Below are 18,581 nucleotides of genomic sequence, written 5' to 3'. Positions count from 1 at the left end.
TTGCTGAGCTCCTTTAGAACCTACATACTTCACTCTTTCGTGTTTGTAGGACATTGAGAATTGTAGCAGACCGTTGACAATGTGGCTTACGTCGAACCGTATCAGCTGGAACCAATCAGTAGATAAGGATTCTGAGTCACACACTACAGCGATTGGTTCCGATAGGCACGATAACGTTACCAACGGTATACTAAAACTCGCTATCAAAGAGCCATGTGAAGCAACAGCGTTCCTTACTTTTGTCGTACGTACGCAGACTGACGGATTGGGCTTTTCCAACCTTGTAATATCCGGAAAATGTATCTTTGTAGGGCCTCAAAATGACAGTGTAGTCTGTTAACGGCAGTAAGCCATTGATGACGTAATTTCGCAGCAGTGAACCTTCCAGCTTCGTGGACCGAACATCACCGCCTAGTCTTAAAGTCAGAAGAAAACCATCTGGTGTGTATGACCCACGTTCTGCGACGATCCAGTCTACCGAAGCCGATGTGTCTTGAACATCCGATACAGACAGGTGGTCCATTTGATGCATGCTTTCGTCTGCGAATTAAATAGACATTATGTCACTCGTGTTTGTACAAGTCTAACAAATATGCAGAACACAGCTCTGTGAACGCCTCGATGTTTTACTTTCATTTCATGCTTCATTGCTTTTTCTAACAGTGCGACATTCACATCACGAACAAGGACTAGAAGGCACTGAAATAAGGCAATGTCCCAAAGCAGAAACCGTCTACCGTCTTTCTTTTTTTGGGGTAGCAGAATTCGCTTGCGCGAATTCAACCTACCAACCAACCAACCAACCAACCAACCAACCAAGGCAATGTCCCACCGTGGACAAAGCACTGTGAAATCTCATAGATAGCGTCTGCCGGGGAAGAAGGAATGATTTAGGGTCAGTGATTTAGGGGGTGCTTACGAATAGTCTGAGATGCGTCACCGCATACCGCACACCGGAAGTGCCGCCATAATGGTGCGCCATCCGAATTCTCCACAGGCGCACATGTGCGTCACAGAAGGCGCACTTTGGGAAGTCTCCTCCGATGCAGACATTCGCGGAGTGCGTTTCGCGTTTCCCGCTTCTGCCGTGTTTCGGGGGAGGGCGCGTTCGTCGAACAGTCTAGCAGACGACAGTTTTCGGCGGCTGACGGCTCTTTCGTTTGCAAAAATGGCGGCATACCACGATAAATGGGCATACCGCGAAGGCGAAACAGAGCGGAACAATTACGCTTGTGAGTTTAGTCTCTCATATGAGATACGTGTTAGCACTAAACATTTGATCGTTCGCTCTTTCGTTAATTTTAAATCGACACGAGTTTTCGGACCACTCCACGGGAATGAGAAACGCAGGAAGATAGGCTGGAAGGTCTGGAAAATCGGGAGGAAGACCCATAAGATGAGGTGATCAGTGATAAGCAACCCGGGAGACGCCGTCGCTGCCAGTCCCCAACAAGTATTGAAGTAGGAATGTTAAACGAAACACGACGTTTTACAGAGCAGACGGAACTTGTTTAACGGTTTTATGATTTATTTGCGAATAGATTATTAAAACTACACACAAATGCTCCCCGTGCAGGATTGTCGCCTTCAGCCTTGAATAAGTTGTCAGAACACAACCGTTGCTCACGAAGTTGCATGATGGGTGTCATGCCCGATTGGAGGGTGCCTTGGGCAGGATAAATGCGCAGCAAGCCGATCCCAGTACTACATCACGCTACTGTTGCCAGAATTAGAGTTCTCGTCGTCTCTTCTCTTCCGGAGTGCTCCTTTTGGGAACGTTACTACGCTCTGCTTACTTTTCGTCCTTCAGTCAGTTGTCGTGCACGACTTCTACACACATTGTCTGGAATGTCTACCTCACTCTCTCTGCGCATGTAGGTAAACTGCAAGACAAATGAAAACGCCATAACTGCCTCGGTGTCCACGCTGAATTCCGAGAAATTATTGTCGCTGCTACAACGGCCGATTTTGCAGCACCTCATGCAATGTGCCGTGTGCAGGGATCGGAACCAGGACTGAACCCGAACCGAAAACCGGAAAAAAACGTTATTTTCTGACGAACCCGGACCGAACCGAACCCGAACAATTTTTTTGCTTGTCCTGAACCGAACCGGAACTGAACCAAAAAAATTAATACGGTTACCGGTTCGGGAATCGGTTCAGAGGTGAAATCATTGTGCTACTGGCAGACCTTTTTTCACTCACCTGAAACGGTTATCTCACACCTTCCTCTTACAACCGTGTACAGTGAGCGTAAGCTCGCTTTCATGTAGCAAAATTACTGCCCATGAACCGGTTAAACCGGGCCCGAAAAAAGTAACGGTTCCAATCCCTGTAAATGTCCCGACCGCTGACCGATTTTTTTTTTGTCTGCGTGTGTGCGGAAGGGGGGTGTTCTCCCTGAGCCGAACCCGAACCGAACCGATATACCTGAACCGGTTCAAGCTGATAATTTCGGTTCAGCGGAGCTAAACCCGAACCGAACCAATATGCATGAACCCGAACCCGAACCGGACCGAAAAAAATACCGGTTCCGATCTCTGGCCGTGTGAAGTCTTTTTTATTAAATATACGTTACGGACGATCGGCACCAGATGGCGCGCGTAGCTGTGCTCAGGTGTGTTCGTCCGAATACTTTGGCTGGAAGGCGCACATGTGACGCGCACTATGACGGCATGTGCGGCGCATCACTATTCGGACGCACCCCGTAGGGTCAGTTCTCACTTGGCGACGCTCGACGCGACATCGTGAGCTGGCGGCGGAAATAGACGCGCATTTCCGGCGTTGGCAGGGGAGAGACGTCGAGCCAAAAAAAATTGCCATACCGATCTCTTTCACGACGTCGGCGAGTGGTGACGAGAACGATATACTGGCGACCAATGAGGTGGCAGAGAAAGGCCACACCTTCTGATTTTTCGTCTGTTTTGGACGACAGAATGCCACAGGGGTGGGAACATTAAAATCGTGTGCTCTGACGGAGCGGCGGAAATGCACCTCTACTTCCGCCGCCCGTTCACGACATCGCGTCGGGTCTTGCTCAGTGAGAACTGACCCTTTAGGGCGAGACACATATACGACAAAATGCGCGGCACGTCGTGCGACGAGTCGCGCAGTTTCGTGTCACGACTTGTCGCATGCTGCATTCGTCGACACATGGACGGCGACATCCCTACGACATGTCGCTCTGAACCGCCGTGTTGCTACAACAGCGCGGTCAGAGATACATTCGTTTACACTTGTTTTACATTGTATTTTGTAGAGTGTTTACACTCTACACACTCTATTTAACATACCGAAATTTGCTCACATAATAAAACGCGGTAAACGAGAACAATTCATTCCTTACTTCATTTGTCTTTCAAAGCGCAACCCAACAAAGTCAGCCACTTTTTTTTTATTCAGAACGCGCACTATCGGCTATTTTTTCTCGGACCCCCTACACCTATTGGAGAAGCAGCGTCATTGGCTGCTTGGTTCATGACGTCACAACATCCGCTCGACAACTGGCCGACGGGAACGGAGATATCCAAGCAGTTTTGTCGCGCTGCTGCGACGACCTATTTTGCCAGAATCCGACCCAGGATGCTTTGCGTTGCGACGCGATACACGACACGTCGCGCATGTCGTCGTACGTGTGTCTGGGCCTTTAGAGCGATGTAGCTTATATGAGTAGGTGCCAATCTGGTGGCCAGATAAACCGCTTTCCGGCGCAGATAAGCATCCGTCGAGACCGTGATGCGCTGCTGGAGCGCTGTTTTCTGGTTTATGCTCATCTGCACACCAAATTATTCGGGGATGGATATTTAACGCACGTACGTGTTTTAGGATTTCTTAAGCGTCGAATACTTTCAACGGGGATTGTCGCTCATTCTGATACCTCGCTTTTGCCCGAAATCTCCCGATTAAAGTGCCATACTACGCACTAAATCTCATCCTACCAAAGTTTACTGAAACCTTCCTGCCTCACTTTTCATTATTGCAAACCATTTTGGCTGTACGTGACTCGAAATTAAGAAAAAAAATGATAACTTTGGAGAACTGTGACGCCATGTTATGCTCCGGCGGAGTGCCCGGCTCTCCCCTGGCAACGTTGCAACTCACTTTTTCCACTCCTTTAGCGGAGTCCCACGTGACATATTCTCCGACCACTCTGACCTTGGTGCTTACAGATATTACAGAATCTTGAGGAGATAGACGCAGTTTTCCGAGTCCGGAGTGGCACTTTAAAGGGACAGTCTCGTACACCCAGGGTGATTCCGAAACTTAGCCAAAACTAGCTTCACAAGCACTGTACACATACAATCGTCAAAGTTTCATTCGGAATAATCAATCGTTTTCGAGGAATCTGTCGAAACCTGCAGTAATAGCAGACGACGAAACCTGCGCTTCTCTCATCCATACGTCACGTATGACGTCAGCCTGAATGTAGTCCAAGCATTGACTGTAGGGTCTCCGATAATGTGGCGCATAATCAGCATACGTGGAAGCTAAGTCACGTGTTTTCTTTCTGGGAGTATTTAATGCGGTTTTTAAATAAACACGCATCCCTTCTCCATGTACGTCGTCAACGACACTTCATTTCGAAGCATGATCAGTGTGCAACGGGGAGTGTAATGTAAGCGCGCCTAATATATTTTTGGTCGGATCGGTAATGCGACCCCGCGCGCCGATGGCCGGCGACTTCAGATTTGTGATTGTGGGTGGGGTTGTCCTGCGACTTTTAACTTGTTTCTGAGGACTAACATAGTTGTTCTCAACCACAATGTTTGCCACATCTTAGAAAATGCGTTTCACCTGAGAACTGATAGAAAATGTACGAGAGTTGCCCCGGTGCCCAGTAACCCCTGGAAGTTGTCTTCTCACGCCGATGCACTGGCGCGCGCAAAAGCAGACGATTTCTGTATCCTATCACGGACTTTCCCGCAGGGCGACGTGGCCGTTCTTATTGTTGCCAACACAGATCGCGGCATACTCTGCAATCTTTATCAGTTTAATTTGCTCATTCAATAACTGAGACGTGTTTTGTCGGGTAAATTCGCAGTATTCCATTTTCAACAGAGGGCAATCGAATGGTACACTTTATGAGGGGGGGGGGGGGTACGAGACCGTCCCTTTAAAGAGTTAATTAATGCATTTTATTGGTGGTTACTCATCTTGGAGTTGCATACTTTCTTCGAGTGGATATCCGCCTTGCCATATAATTCTGTTCTTAGCTTTTTTTTTGTATAAAAATCGGCAAAGGATAAATGTGAACACCCTGTACAAGGAAGCACAACCGCTATCTTTTGCGATTTAAAACATTTTGTAAAGGTCTCTACTGTGGTATTCGCAAGGTCTGACAACAAATCAGCTGGCTCACGTTGTTGACAACGTAACTGAACAGAGACAGAGGTGTCAGCGTTCTTCCTGACTGCGCAGATAGACTTCCCACAGAACTGGAACTACATTACATCCAATGCAGATGCTGCGTTTCAGAAAGTGAAGCTGTTTTCTGAAGCCTACGGATGTGAAGCTGAGTATTCGAAAATCTCCAGAAAACCCTCAAACGAGACTTCATGAACAATTTGGAGAACAGTTGTTCCAGATGCCTTAATCAGTCCTCTCACGGCAACGAACAATTCATCATGGAGAATAAACAAGAGAATTCCACAATGCACACAGAAAAGCCGCCGTTTGCAGTCGGGGAGTCGTCCTTCAGAGCTATGATCCTCTGCGCTGGACCTAAGCAAGTAAGAGTATATGGGTAAGAGTAAGCTGTGTCCTGTGTTGTACGTTTGTTTCTTCGTCACGTTTTCTTCACCCCAAACTCTGGGATATACCGAACACAACTCTTCAAGCTCTCGATATTCAGTAGCTGGCGTTAAATGCATCACCTCGCCCATGGTTCGTTACGAGCACCTGAGTGAAGGACAATCGCAACGCCTATTTCTATACCCGGTGTTGGTGTTGGTACAGCCTGCGACAAAAGTTTACGGAACATGGCACTTGCGTATTTCTTCATCGGAGCGGTTCCCTGCTAGATATGAGGAAGAAGTCGAATAAGAAACGGGTGACCGGTTGTGCTATCCATCTCTCAGTATGTATGTCCGCTCCTGTTTGCCGCTAAGTGACGCTCCAATGGCAACATGCGACAGCCTGGTGTGTCGTATACTTTTGCCCCAAGTTGTACTATTTCTGAGCGCTCTGCCTGCCGGTGTGAACTCCCGTCCTATCAAATCAATCTTCACGTGCTATCGCGTAACCCTGGAAGCGCGAAAAAAAGAAAAAGAAGAAGAAAAGAGAGGGGGTTGTTTTGGTGTTCGGTTAATGTTGGGTTGACCAGCGTACTCGTTGCTATGAGACCGACCGCTGTGGCGTCGCTCATGATCTCAGTTGTCTCGCCGACGTAAGCTCCCAATTATTGGATTCAATTCACAAAATGTACTCGAGGTTTCCCGAAGCCATACTGAAAAACTATCACCTTATGCTTAGTGTCATAGCACCCGGGCACTACAAATGGAAAGGCCGTACTTTAAATTTAAGTTTTTAGCGCATAATGAGATAAAACGCAAACTCCACACTAAACATAATTTTCTTGTTTAAATTTTGAAAGTCAAAACTGTACACTCTTTCTTGCATTTTTTTAAAGTAAAAAGCTTTGCATATAGTCACACATACTATACAAGATATTTGATTGTGGATTAAATGCTAAAATTAATCGATTCACTTCCAGGAGAAGTGGAGACTACCACACATCAGTAAGTGTTTAATTAAAATTTGAACGGTTCAAATTTTAATTAAACACTTACTGATGTGTGGATGTGTGGTCTCATATACTTTTGTGTGCTGTGTGTTACGAAGATTACGTAATTAGAAATGTAGACTTCGCCTGCACGTCATGCTTGTAAAATCCTTCGTTTGCATCGTGGCATCTGATCATAGATTCGCTTTGCGCGCAGACTTCGTATTATCTCACAGGCACTGAACCCGAATGCAATTGTAAAAGTTGATGACACTGTGTCGCGAACGCTTTGAGTTATCCCGCCACAATCAGTTATCTTGCCTTATTTCCCGTTTTGCCCTATCTTGGACGGCTCCTTTTTCCTATCCAGTCATACAAACGGACAACTGTGTTCACGAAAATATTTATTCCCCACTCCAATCGGGTTGCTTGTCAAAAACGCCTCTTTCTTCTTCTTTTCCTACGTCTGGGCTAGTCCAATTGTTTGAGAAATATACATGCACTGTGGAATTCAATTCATAAGTTTTCACAAAAGATTGATGATCCTTTTTTTTGTAATCAAAGATTGATGTATCATGCCTCAAATTTCAATGACCGATCCTTATCCGGCAAATCTAATCCTTCGGGTGTTGAAGTTGTACAGAGTGCAGTCGGATAAAACCTATTTGATGGTTAGCTCTGATTTCATATTAGAATTCTTGCACATAGTGTAGAATATTCGTTTCCTCAGCGATCATTGTGTTCAATCTAGCCATACCAAATATAAGCTGTTTTCGTTGCGATGCGTAGAATTCATTATATTGATGACAAAGATTTCATTTATTATTTCAATTCACACTTGTTTATTTTGATAAATTACAATTGTCCTATTCCAAATTCTGAAGTTTTCGTTTGTTGTCTTGATTGATGAATTCCGAATGCATTATATAATTATTTCTTATTATTGGTCTCTTGAATCCAGCGTTGATCAATGCAATCGATACGTTGTCGCCGCATTTGTATTGCTTCAGAAACTTCCACTTTGTTGCGACGAACTTGCACAATCTCTTATTGGTGTTTCCTTTCTTTGTATGAATGTTATTGAATGACGTATAATACAGTATTAGATGAAAATCGTCCGGTGGTCCACCGCACTTGATATGTTGAGTTTCAATAAGTGATGATATATCAGACATTGTACAACAATATTGAACTTCTGCTCATTCGACATCGTTGCAAGAACTGGTAGAAGAAAATAATTGCGTTGCCGTGGTAGTGGAACATATCATGTGATACGATTTCTACGTATTTTCCATCTCAGTAGTTAAGTGTAATTTCAACAAATCCGTAATGAATCGTGCGATATAGACCGCTTGCATATTATAATTTGATCCGACTGCTTTCTTGATGAACGCAATGCCCACTGCAATGATTACAATTACATCTGGTCTAGTGTATTTCAATTCTTCGTTAGCAAACCTTAAAAACTCCGCCATCAATCCCAGTAGCCCTTCCGACGTTGATGTGTAGATATTTTTATAAGCATTGTAGATTCGGCATATAAATTCTTGCACCTTCAGGTCTGTGGTTTGTACCATATCTCCGAATACGACCATGTCTAGGACGTATTGAAATGCAGCGATAATGGAATCATTTCGCGGCTCTTCCTTTTCGAAGCAGTTTTTTATCATATCTTCTAATGACTTATGGTAGCGAGTACAAAATCTGTCCATCTCTTGCATGTCTGTGCATCTCTGTCCATCTCAATGTCTCTTGTCATCTCAATGTCAGCAATTGTCTCTTCTGTTTTCAAGTGCACGTCTACATTTAATTAAAAGCATATTTATGATCATTTTATTGATTAAAATTCTATTATCTTGTTTAGAATGCTCTAATATCAACCTGTCGTGAGAATTATGGAAATTGATTTACAGAACGACATGATGAGCAAGAAAAAACGTGTGCTTTCAATGATTCTGTATTCACGCTGTTTGCTTAGAAATGATTTGTCTGAATTAATTTTTGTTTCAAGTATTCACTCTGCTAATATTCTATGAGTTGTGAAGTTACTACCTGAAATAATTATTGTCTTGTATTTGTTTCAATTGTTCACTCGATTGACATAAGTAAAAATAATCTCTAAGATGGGAATACGACATATCTCCGAGTTGCATTTCACATTTGATATTCCTGTGTGGTTCATCTATATAGAACTTTCTGTTGCAAGATATTACAAAAAAATGAGGTAATTAAATTTGTTTCTCGTTTTTGATTGAGTATTGTTGCTATCATTTAATAATTTGGACTTTCTCTACATGTTCAATAAAAATATCGCACCTGTACAAACTTAGCCGACTTGTCATCCACTTTGAGGAAAGACTTCCGTTTCAGGGAAATGATGCGAAAAGATAGTGATCCCGCGCGAATAATATATCGGCATCTATTTACGCTGCACAATAAAATGTATCGCCTTTGAACTATCTTATCTGACCTCCAGAGCGCCCTGTTTTGCTGGAGGAAGGAATATAGCCCCCAACCCTTTGAGTGATAAAGCATGGGAGTTGCTTCGTTTTGATCATATAGATAGAGACATAAAGTCTCCCGGTTTTGAGCAAAAGGAGTGAAAACCGAGATGAAAACAGTGCATATTTTTTATGTCTTGGATACCTCCATCAAGGTTTGTAGCGTTCGTTAGAATGAAAATTGTATTGTGTTCGATGAGATTAAGTCATGAAGATGAATTTATGATTTTATGATGGTTCAATGATAGATTATTTTCCTCTGTTCTTTTGATTAAGAGTATCTTCTTTTATTTAATGTGGTGTTATAGATTTTATTTCCTCTTGTGTTCGTGTCGTTCGTCCCTCATGGTCTTCCAGGGTCCCTGCTGTTCACAATTAATTACATACATCTATCGGCACTTGTAATTAAAATCCCGCTATTGTAATGATGGTGGTCACATCTCAGACTTTCTATAATACAACTTGTAATTTTGATTGTAATTATATTGGTTAAGAATATCTCGTTTGTAGTGTAATAGATTTTATTTCCTCTTGTGTTCGTGTCGTTCTTGTCGTCCATGTCCATGGTCTTCCATGGATTCAAGTATGGTGGTTGATATTAAAATGTACCTTTTTCAGATTATCCGATGTGGCCTCAGTATTGTATGTATTATTGAAAGTGCAATATGATAATAAAGGAGATTTTCTTTCAGATAATTGGGGTCCACCGCCGCTACCGCCACCGTAATGTATGTATTATTGAAAGTAGAATACTAAATGAGATTCTCTTTCAGATTATTGTTGCTATAATGGAAGTATGATTGTTGATATTAAAATGCGTCTTTTTCAGATTATCCAGTGTGGCTGCAGTATTGTATCGTTATTGAATGCGAATGTAGTTTCATATAATAATAAGTCATCTTTCAGGTCGTTGGTGCGGGGCTCCATAAGTGAACAATTGGTAAGCAATGTGATGACCGCTGATATTATGTTTTCTTTCAGAATCTGATGACTTGAAATATTAATAGCGAATAAATTATGTATATTCTTTACACATATTGTCCTGTGTTTTGTTTCTTCTGTTTCAGGTCGTGAAGGTTTTTCGGCTGGGTTTTTCTCCTTCACCTGGCTGGCATCAAACTTCGCATAACTCCCAGCACTATTGGCTTTAATAAATTCGTTGTTTGTAACGTATAAACACTTGTACTTTTTGTGTATGACTCCTCTTTGCATGTCTATGCATGTTATAATCGTGCGACAACCCTCCGCACACGCGCCGCCTGCCGATAAGCGGGAAAAAATACGCGAAGGACTCAGCGGTCACCGGCACAGTGTCCAGGGGCCCGGGTTGCTAACTCTCATCCCCGCTTACGCCCAACCTCACAGTACTACTTGGTTCGAACTGTGGACTGTTTATTTAGTTTTTTTTTGTAAAGACAGTTTTGGGAATAACGGCAGGGCGCGAGCGTCAAAATTTTAGGGCTTGGCGCTGTGGCATACTACATGGCTGTTCAGTTTGATTTAGTTCCCGTAATGCTGTGCGGTCGCCTGTGCGCATAATATTATTACCACTTACTGTGCGCTTATATATATTACCACGCGTGTTTCTTGTAGAGTACATACATGTCGATCATTTAACATGTGTTTCGACTTAAACGTCCTTTATTCCATAACTCGTCTAAGCGGTATTTCGTTACTTAGTTTTGGTAGCGGGTACAACACGGGTGAAATCACGATGGAGCGCGAATTCTACTTCTGCTCCACTGAGTACAATGTGTAAGATTTCATGAGCCACGGGGGCAAAATCCTTTACAGGTATACGGATAACTCTTTTTCAGCAACAATATTTGTCTCAGAGGATCCAAATTGGCAGCAGTGAAAAGTGTCGACGCCTCCCGCCAAAATGAAATAATACGTTTCTTATGCATTGCGTCTGTGTGTGTGATGCAGGCGAAGCACGCCTTACGTTTGTGTCCGCCAATCTTGGGCATGAAATGTGGGGTGTACCCTGTTACCCACTCTTAATAATAAAACTTTTGAAATCCACGCTAAGAAATCCACCCTTCAAAATCCATCCCTATGAAATTCACGCTGTAAAAATAAATCACACTGGGTCTATACAGTCCAGTGCTAAGCATGGTTTCACGTGAGAAAATCAGTGTTTAAGAGTGTCACACTCCAGAAGAACGAGCCTTTATGCAATTCTGTGTCGTATTCAGCATGTATCTCTCAGTTATTCATTAATTTAATTAAGTTATAGGCGTAAATAACTACGCGTATGGATACTAGGAAAACAACGCTTCAGCGGTTCGGCCGTTCGGCTACCATTGGGAACGAGGCTATCTGAGAAAATGGAGTAACGACGGAGCCGTATGGCTCGTACGGTGTTGCGGGCAGAGTTCGAGGTAACTCGTTACAAGTAACTCGTTACTGTAACTAAGTTCCTTTTTCTGGTAACTTGTAACTTAACTCGGTACTTTTGCGCCGTGGTAACTTTCAGAGGAACTCGTTCCTTTTTCAGGTAACTTTGCCGAAGTAATTTAAGTTAAGTTCCAAGTTACTTTTAACTCCTTTTTCACTCACGTCCACATATCACACGTCTCTCCGGTTCGTTCATGGCATTTTTTCCCATAAAACGTGATATTCAATCAATGACAGTATTTTATTCAGGAAGTAAGAACCGCTGCCATAGAAATGAAGCTCAACCATTGTGCGCCCACATGGGGTAAGGTGCAAGCGTTCGAATAGACCTCTACCAAAGAAACGTCATCATGACATTGATAGACATAACTTAAAAACCCGAGACTAGGGGACAAAAAAGCGACAACACAGACAAGGTCTCACTTGACCTTGTCTGTGTTTGTCTTTTTTTGTCCCCTAGTCTCGGGTTTTTAAGTGATGGATCTATACCACCAGCTTGCTTGCTACCTCTCTATCCTCTTGTTATTGATAGACAGACTGAAACCGAAACAAATCGGAAGGAAGGCTGGGTTCCACGAACGGGCACTTGTTCGCTGTCTCCCATTGAAAGTAATTGAAAGAAAAGTAGGACCGAGGGTCGCGTCCCTTTAAGGGACCATGTCGCAACCCCCTCAAGACCGTGGCTTTCGGGCGCGACCTTGTTCACCTCTAGCTTCGAGCGTAGTTCAATTCTACCAAATTTTGGCGCTGTCGAACACTATGACGCCATTTGTTTACAAACAGGGAGAGGTCTATTGTTGGACATAAACGAAAACGATCTAAGCGTGTTGCACTCCTCTGTGGGCAACTCAAGGTCGAACTCAATTGCTCACGCGCGCTGCGCCTGCGTAATGCTATTTTGTGTCCGGAGTAACTTGGAAGTAACCCGTCCTTTTTTTAAAGTAACTCAGTAACTGCGAGTTACATTTCATGCTGAAGAACTTCGTTATTAACTAAGTTACATTTTGCACACGGTAACTTAACTTGTAACGAGTTCTTTTTGACGGGTAACTTCTCAATCTATGGTTGCGGGTGTGCTGCATGAAAAAGGACAATCACTGCAAGCTCTAATAAAGCATATGTTTCTTTTGCCGATTTCGTCAGATATTTTTCAGACGAGTAACGACTTGGTGTGCTAACACGTGTGCAACTCATGAAGGAATTCATGGGTGAAGTGACATTGATGCAGTCGTAGCTGTTTTGGACAGGAAATGGGGTAGTGAAAAATATCCAGGATGAGCAACATACAAAACGTACCGCAAAACTGCTGTGTCAACCATTTGTGACGACGTTGATCACGTAAACATCATGTGAACGTCTCTTGCTTTCCTCGGCCTCAGCCTACGAAGAACCGCTAATGTTATGTTTGATAAGTGCCGCGAAAAGTGTTTCAGCAAGGTAAAACTGTGCCGGGAACACCGTCGTAGGGGGGAGGTGTTTAATTAGATCACAGTGAAAGATATAGCAAATGACTGTTACTGGTCATGTAGAAAGCAGATCTCGTTGACCAACAGATCAATGGATTGTACAAATTGTCTTCCTGTCAATGGACAACTGACATTTTCCTCCCGTCTATACTGAGAAATGTTGACCCAGAGCTTGGTTTCTGGATGCCACAAAACACTTCTCGCCAAGATGGCACACTGTGACTCACGGACTGTGACTCAATGGGGCATTTACAGCTCAGTGGCATTACCACCTGAGGCAAGTTGACTGCCTCAGATGATGTCACTGCAGTGCTCTACAAGACCCAGAGCATATTCTTCGTCATTGCCCACACTACCGAGCTTTCCAAAGTGCCAGTTTCGGACCTCTCAGTAATCTGGACTCCTGCTCCTCTCTCTAAAATTCCTTGGCCTATGACTAAGGCGAGCCCACGAATACCTGCCCTCAAAGCTCTTTTGACAATTTTGGAATCCATGGGACATTATTTCCTTCCTCACACCACCAGCAGCTATGGCGTAGAGTGTTGCCCGTGGCGATGAAAACTCCCTGTCCATCTCAAAATAAAGTTGATGTTGGAACGATTAACTCAATTTCATAACTTTTCTTGAATAGCATCTGCAACTTGTGCGAGGTGGTTTAAACCACTTTTATAACTACGTGTTCTATGTAACCTAGGAATGCTGGTATGTGGGTGAAGTGGCTAGTTTGCCACAGTACCAGAAATAGGAACACAAATGGCTGATAAATCTGTTACACAATCTGGGCCAGGAGGATGAGCACTTGAAATGATCACAATTTTTAGTACCATGCAGAGGAAGATAGAGTAGCGTACCTTCAAATTTTGTACTGCTTTTTCTGAATTAGTTGTAATTATGCTGCAGCTACATAGGCAGCAGTTAAAATGCTACTCACAATTGCCAAAACTTCATGCTAGCACTCAATTCTTTTTAAAAACTTTGGTTGGTGATGTGATGAATGTTTCGGTGACTTGCGTAGGCCTGGTTTCACCAACTCTGGTTAACTGAACCAAGATCAAGGGTTGCCAGTTCTTGAACTTAACACACACTTCTTTTTTCGATCGGTGATGTGGTGAATGTTTCAGTAATAATAACTCATTTAGTGAAGCAGAGAGTTTAATGACCGTTCATCTTAGTTCAGATGCTGAAAAGGTTGGTGAAACTGGGTCATGATGTAGCTTTTGTGTTCTCGTGCTGTGCAATGGTTTTTCAAAGGATTCAAACTACAAAAAAGGTTAATAATAAAAAATTTCTTGGCATAACTATTTATACCTACTTACATACATGTCCAGGACAGCACGTAAGAAACTCAACAGAATATAAATGTCATCATGACGTTGATAGACTAACTGAAATTGAAACAAATCGGAAGGGGAGGACTGGGTTCCACGAATGGGCATTTGTTCGCGGCCTCCGCCTGAAAGAAAAGTCGGACCGAAAGTCGCGTGCGCTTTCAGAGACCACTGTAATCCCCTCAAGACCGTGCCTTTTAGGCGCGACCTTGTCCGTCCCTCAACTGCACCAAATTGGTGGCGCTGTTGAACAGTATGATGTCGTTTGTTTACAAACCGGAAGATATCCATTGATGCAGCAGGATATAAAGTCCACATACTTCTGTGCAGTTCTGTCCATTTTCTTAAGCTCTCTGCGTTTCCTGTGCTACTTCTGCAGCTGTCCTGGGGGAGGTTCAACCCACAATTTGGAAAACAGTACTTATTTCATGCCCACTCACCATACCCAAACCACAATATGACAATATGTGTTGCCTGTTTGTTCAGCCTTTTAGAAACTTATTTATACATACAGCAGCCATTAGCATGGCTATGGCAGGAACAAGCAGTCTGCAAAGATTTGTTCAAAGTATGTCCCCTGTTTCCATCACCAAAAGCATTCTGTTTGGCAGTTGTAGGAGGCAAAAAGCTGTACTTAGAAACGTTGATACCTGAACTGAGGGCACAATATTCAGATGATATGCACAGCCTAGTGAAGAGGATCCTGGGAGGACAGAGTATGAATCCTCTAAGCTGATCCTCAGCATACTGTTTAGTGATAAACCTAACAGCCTTCAACTGAACCATTTGCAAACCGTTTCCAAGGCACTTTGTACAAGGGTTTTGTATGTCGGCAGCGTAGTGTCTGCGAAAGGTAGCTTTCGTGTGCACTTCAAGAAGACAATTTTTGTAAGAGCCTTAGAAGACACGTATCTAATGTGTGATTTCCACTAAAGATCGGAGGAGAGGTGCACATCTAAATACCAGAAACCCTAAACTCAATTAATAGTAGGACCAAAATTACAAGGGAATGTATTGAGGTTTGTCTTGTTCACAAAAGAAATCATTGCACACTCTGCAAAGGTCATCTGTAGTTGCCATGGCCTACATCAATCATAAACACTGCAAACGACTCATTGAGCATAGTCGGCCCGCGGTACGGAAAGTAAAACGCATCATTGCCCATTGTGAACATGGTCGTGCAACAGTGCTTGCGGCTTTGCATTTCTCACTAGTTTCTTTTATCACTTTGTTATGAGATGACTAATGCTTTGCCAATTGAACACGGACATAATTATACTTTAGACCAACTTGTTTGCAAAGCATATGCACTCGTATGCACTTCCTTTAATCGCTCCAGGAGTCTTTCTCTCCCGTAACATATCTCGGCAGATGCAGCATGTCATATAGGTAACCCAATTTTGGCACAGTATTTACTTTATATATCCAACAAGTAGAAGTATCGAATCTTTGTGCCAAAATCGTGTGCCACGTGTCCGTGTAAAGACGAGTCGCTTAGATGGAATAGGTATAGCACCTTGATGTTGAATGCAATAAGTTACAATATTTGACAACATATATGTCATGGGTTAAATAGAGCAGTCTATGATACAAATCAGAAGAATGCAAACACCTCAGTGCTTTACATTTACCTTTTATTCCAATATTTACTCTCCCTTCTATTTGAATTATGTAATTCAGCCTCATTTTTGTATTACTAAATTTTAATTTGGCAATCCTTTCACATGTCTTGTGATAGACAGGCTAGCAATGTAAGCAGTGTTTATGTGCCTCTCACAACCTGCATTTTTATGTCTGAGGCTCTTTTTCTGACAAGAGGGCAAGGATGCCGGCAACATGGCACACGTTCACAAAATGCAGAACCAGACACACACACACACACACGCACACGCACACGCACACACACACAATTTACAGCATAACACAGTCCCAATCATTTTGTTGTGTCAGTTTTTCTGTGTCGTCTGTTCTACATTTGTTAATTTTTTTTCGTGTGTAGTTTCTGGATTTTCAGCCCAACAGCAGTTGCTGTAGAGGATGATCATTCTCACATTATGCTGTAAGCAGTCTGAAATACAACTCAAAAGAACTTTAATGATAGAGAACTTGTCATCTCGATTAGTGTAGGAGCATCGCAAAGGAAAAATAACTCTAATCCATAATGGATTCCTATCCTATTTAATGGTACAGTATCAGATAAAACTTATTCAGATAATATTAAAGAAATATCCGTGCAAATTATCAGTCAAACAGTGAAGCTGGCTGCAGTACACTACAATGTGTCACATGTTACAATATTAGTATACCTCAGTGTTTCCAAAACTGACACAGCAACTGAGGCCGCAATAGTCCAAGCGGGGGTTACACCACTTGGGGGAAAAGAGAAAGCACATGAAGTGAACGCAATATGCGAAAAAACCAAGGAAACTATCTCGCTACAACTGCAATATATTGAAGTTGTTTTAAAAAAATGCAAGTTCAGTTCAGCGCACAAACACTCGGGAACCGAGCTAACGTGCATTCCGTCAGGTCCGTGGCATTATTTCTCACTGTATCATGACGAGACCTCCGAACCTACAGCATACGTCACGTGCGCACAGTAGTATAACATTTATATTATTGTACAGGGTGGGTGGAGATAAAGTAGCCCCACAATACCATACGTGCATGAATGTGGGGCTACTTTATCTGCACCCACCCTGTATATGTGTCAGGGCGAGCCGAGAAGGACAGTTCAACAGAGGAGCAATTTTAGGTGAACGCGAAGGTGGCGCTAGTGTTGGGCGCAACAATTTGCACTTCAAATGACATAAAGCACCAAGAAGTGAGCAGCGAGGATGCTTGCTTGCTCATTTGTCATCATTTGGGCCTGTAATCCACATCAGGGTTCGGAAACGCTGCTAAATACCGATGGTCGGAACAAGAAAGACGTGTTACAATGGTTTTCGTCCCGTTGCGGTTCCAGCGAATACACCTTTTTTGCTGCTTCCTTCCTCTGTTTTTTTGTTTGCTTTATCGTTTTTTACTGTTGTCGGTTCGTTCCGGAGCCCTGGCTCGGAATGCTGCTCCCGTTTAGTTTCGGTATCGTCGGAAATTGGGGTAATCAGGGCTTCGGAATGTCGGGACAGGGGGGACAGTCCGCCCCTCCTCGAGTTTTCACGGTGACTCTGCCCCCCCTCCCCCCTCGCTCTGAGGACCCCACGACCCCATCTTTCGTCCGCAAGTCTCATCCGAGACGGATTTCATTTCAGCTCTTTTACCGCAGAATGAAAATTTACACCGGTTTAAAAAGTAGTACGTAGAAGACGTAAAAAACGAAATTCACCCGAATGGGTGCTATCTACGTGATACTGCATGTGCATACCTACTACGCGGAAAGCAGTGACATGCCATGGAGCTGCCTTGCTTATATTGTACAAGAAAACGCAGATTTGCTCTCCAGCGAAGGACACTGCCTTGTTTTTGGTCAACGCACAGGGGAGCCTTCAGTGGAAGTTCTTATCCTGCAGCGAGGAGTTCGCTGGTACGTTTGATGACTCGTGAAGCTTATCTGGCCGTTTTTGCGACAACCATAGCTAGAATAATCGACAGAGCGTACATTGCAGCAATAAACACCATTTGCCGAAGAAATCAATGCACTTTTGACGATAATACGAATTTTGAATATTTGAATCATCTGAATTATGAATTTTGAATATATGAATCATCTCATATCTAAAATGAACATGAAGAAAGATTGCCAGCAATTCTGCTCTCTCTGTTTCTCGAAAGAAAGAAAAACGGCTTCATTAAAAAAAAAAATACATCTTAGTGAATTATGGAAATTAGAATGTCAAAATACATTGCAGGTAAGGTTTTCCTCAACTCGCATACGCGTAAAGGCGAAACTAATGTACAGGTAGTCCTAGTTGTTTTATTTAAAAAAATCTGTATTAAAAAGGGCTACGACCACGAAGTATGCCTTTGTGGCACGTTCCTGTTTATTTTGTGTGTGTGTGTGTGTGTTTCAGCTTGGACAAATTTTTATAAAAAAAGCCATGAGAGCACATCATTTTCACAGTTGAGTTCTACGGTCAGGCACATATCTTTTCCAAGAAAGACTATAAGGACTAATAAGGATGACTAATTAATTAAATTCATTAATTAACTCTTTAATTAGGACAAC

The 18,581-nt window shown here is 43.0% G+C and overlaps 1 protein-coding gene across 2 annotated transcripts in view; it reads right to left on the bottom strand.

Moving 5' to 3' along the window:
* The window catches only part of LOC135383686 (uncharacterized), a 78,540-nt gene that overhangs the window by 50,868 nt on the left and 9,091 nt on the right, over positions 1 to 18,581 (bottom strand). For both annotated transcript variants that reach the window (XM_064613055.1, XM_064613056.1), the window contains one exon: positions 238 to 540. In XM_064613055.1, the coding sequence (XP_064469125.1) occupies positions 238 to 540 (303 nt within the window). The remainder of the gene's footprint in view (positions 1 to 237; positions 541 to 18,581) is intronic.

Source organism: Ornithodoros turicata, chromosome 2, assembly GCF_037126465.1.
Source record: "Ornithodoros turicata isolate Travis chromosome 2, ASM3712646v1, whole genome shotgun sequence".
NCBI classification, from domain to species: Eukaryota; Metazoa; Arthropoda; class Arachnida; order Ixodida; family Argasidae; genus Ornithodoros; species Ornithodoros turicata.
Note: the sequence above shows the minus strand (reverse complement) of the source record. Positions and strands in the feature narration are given on the sequence as shown.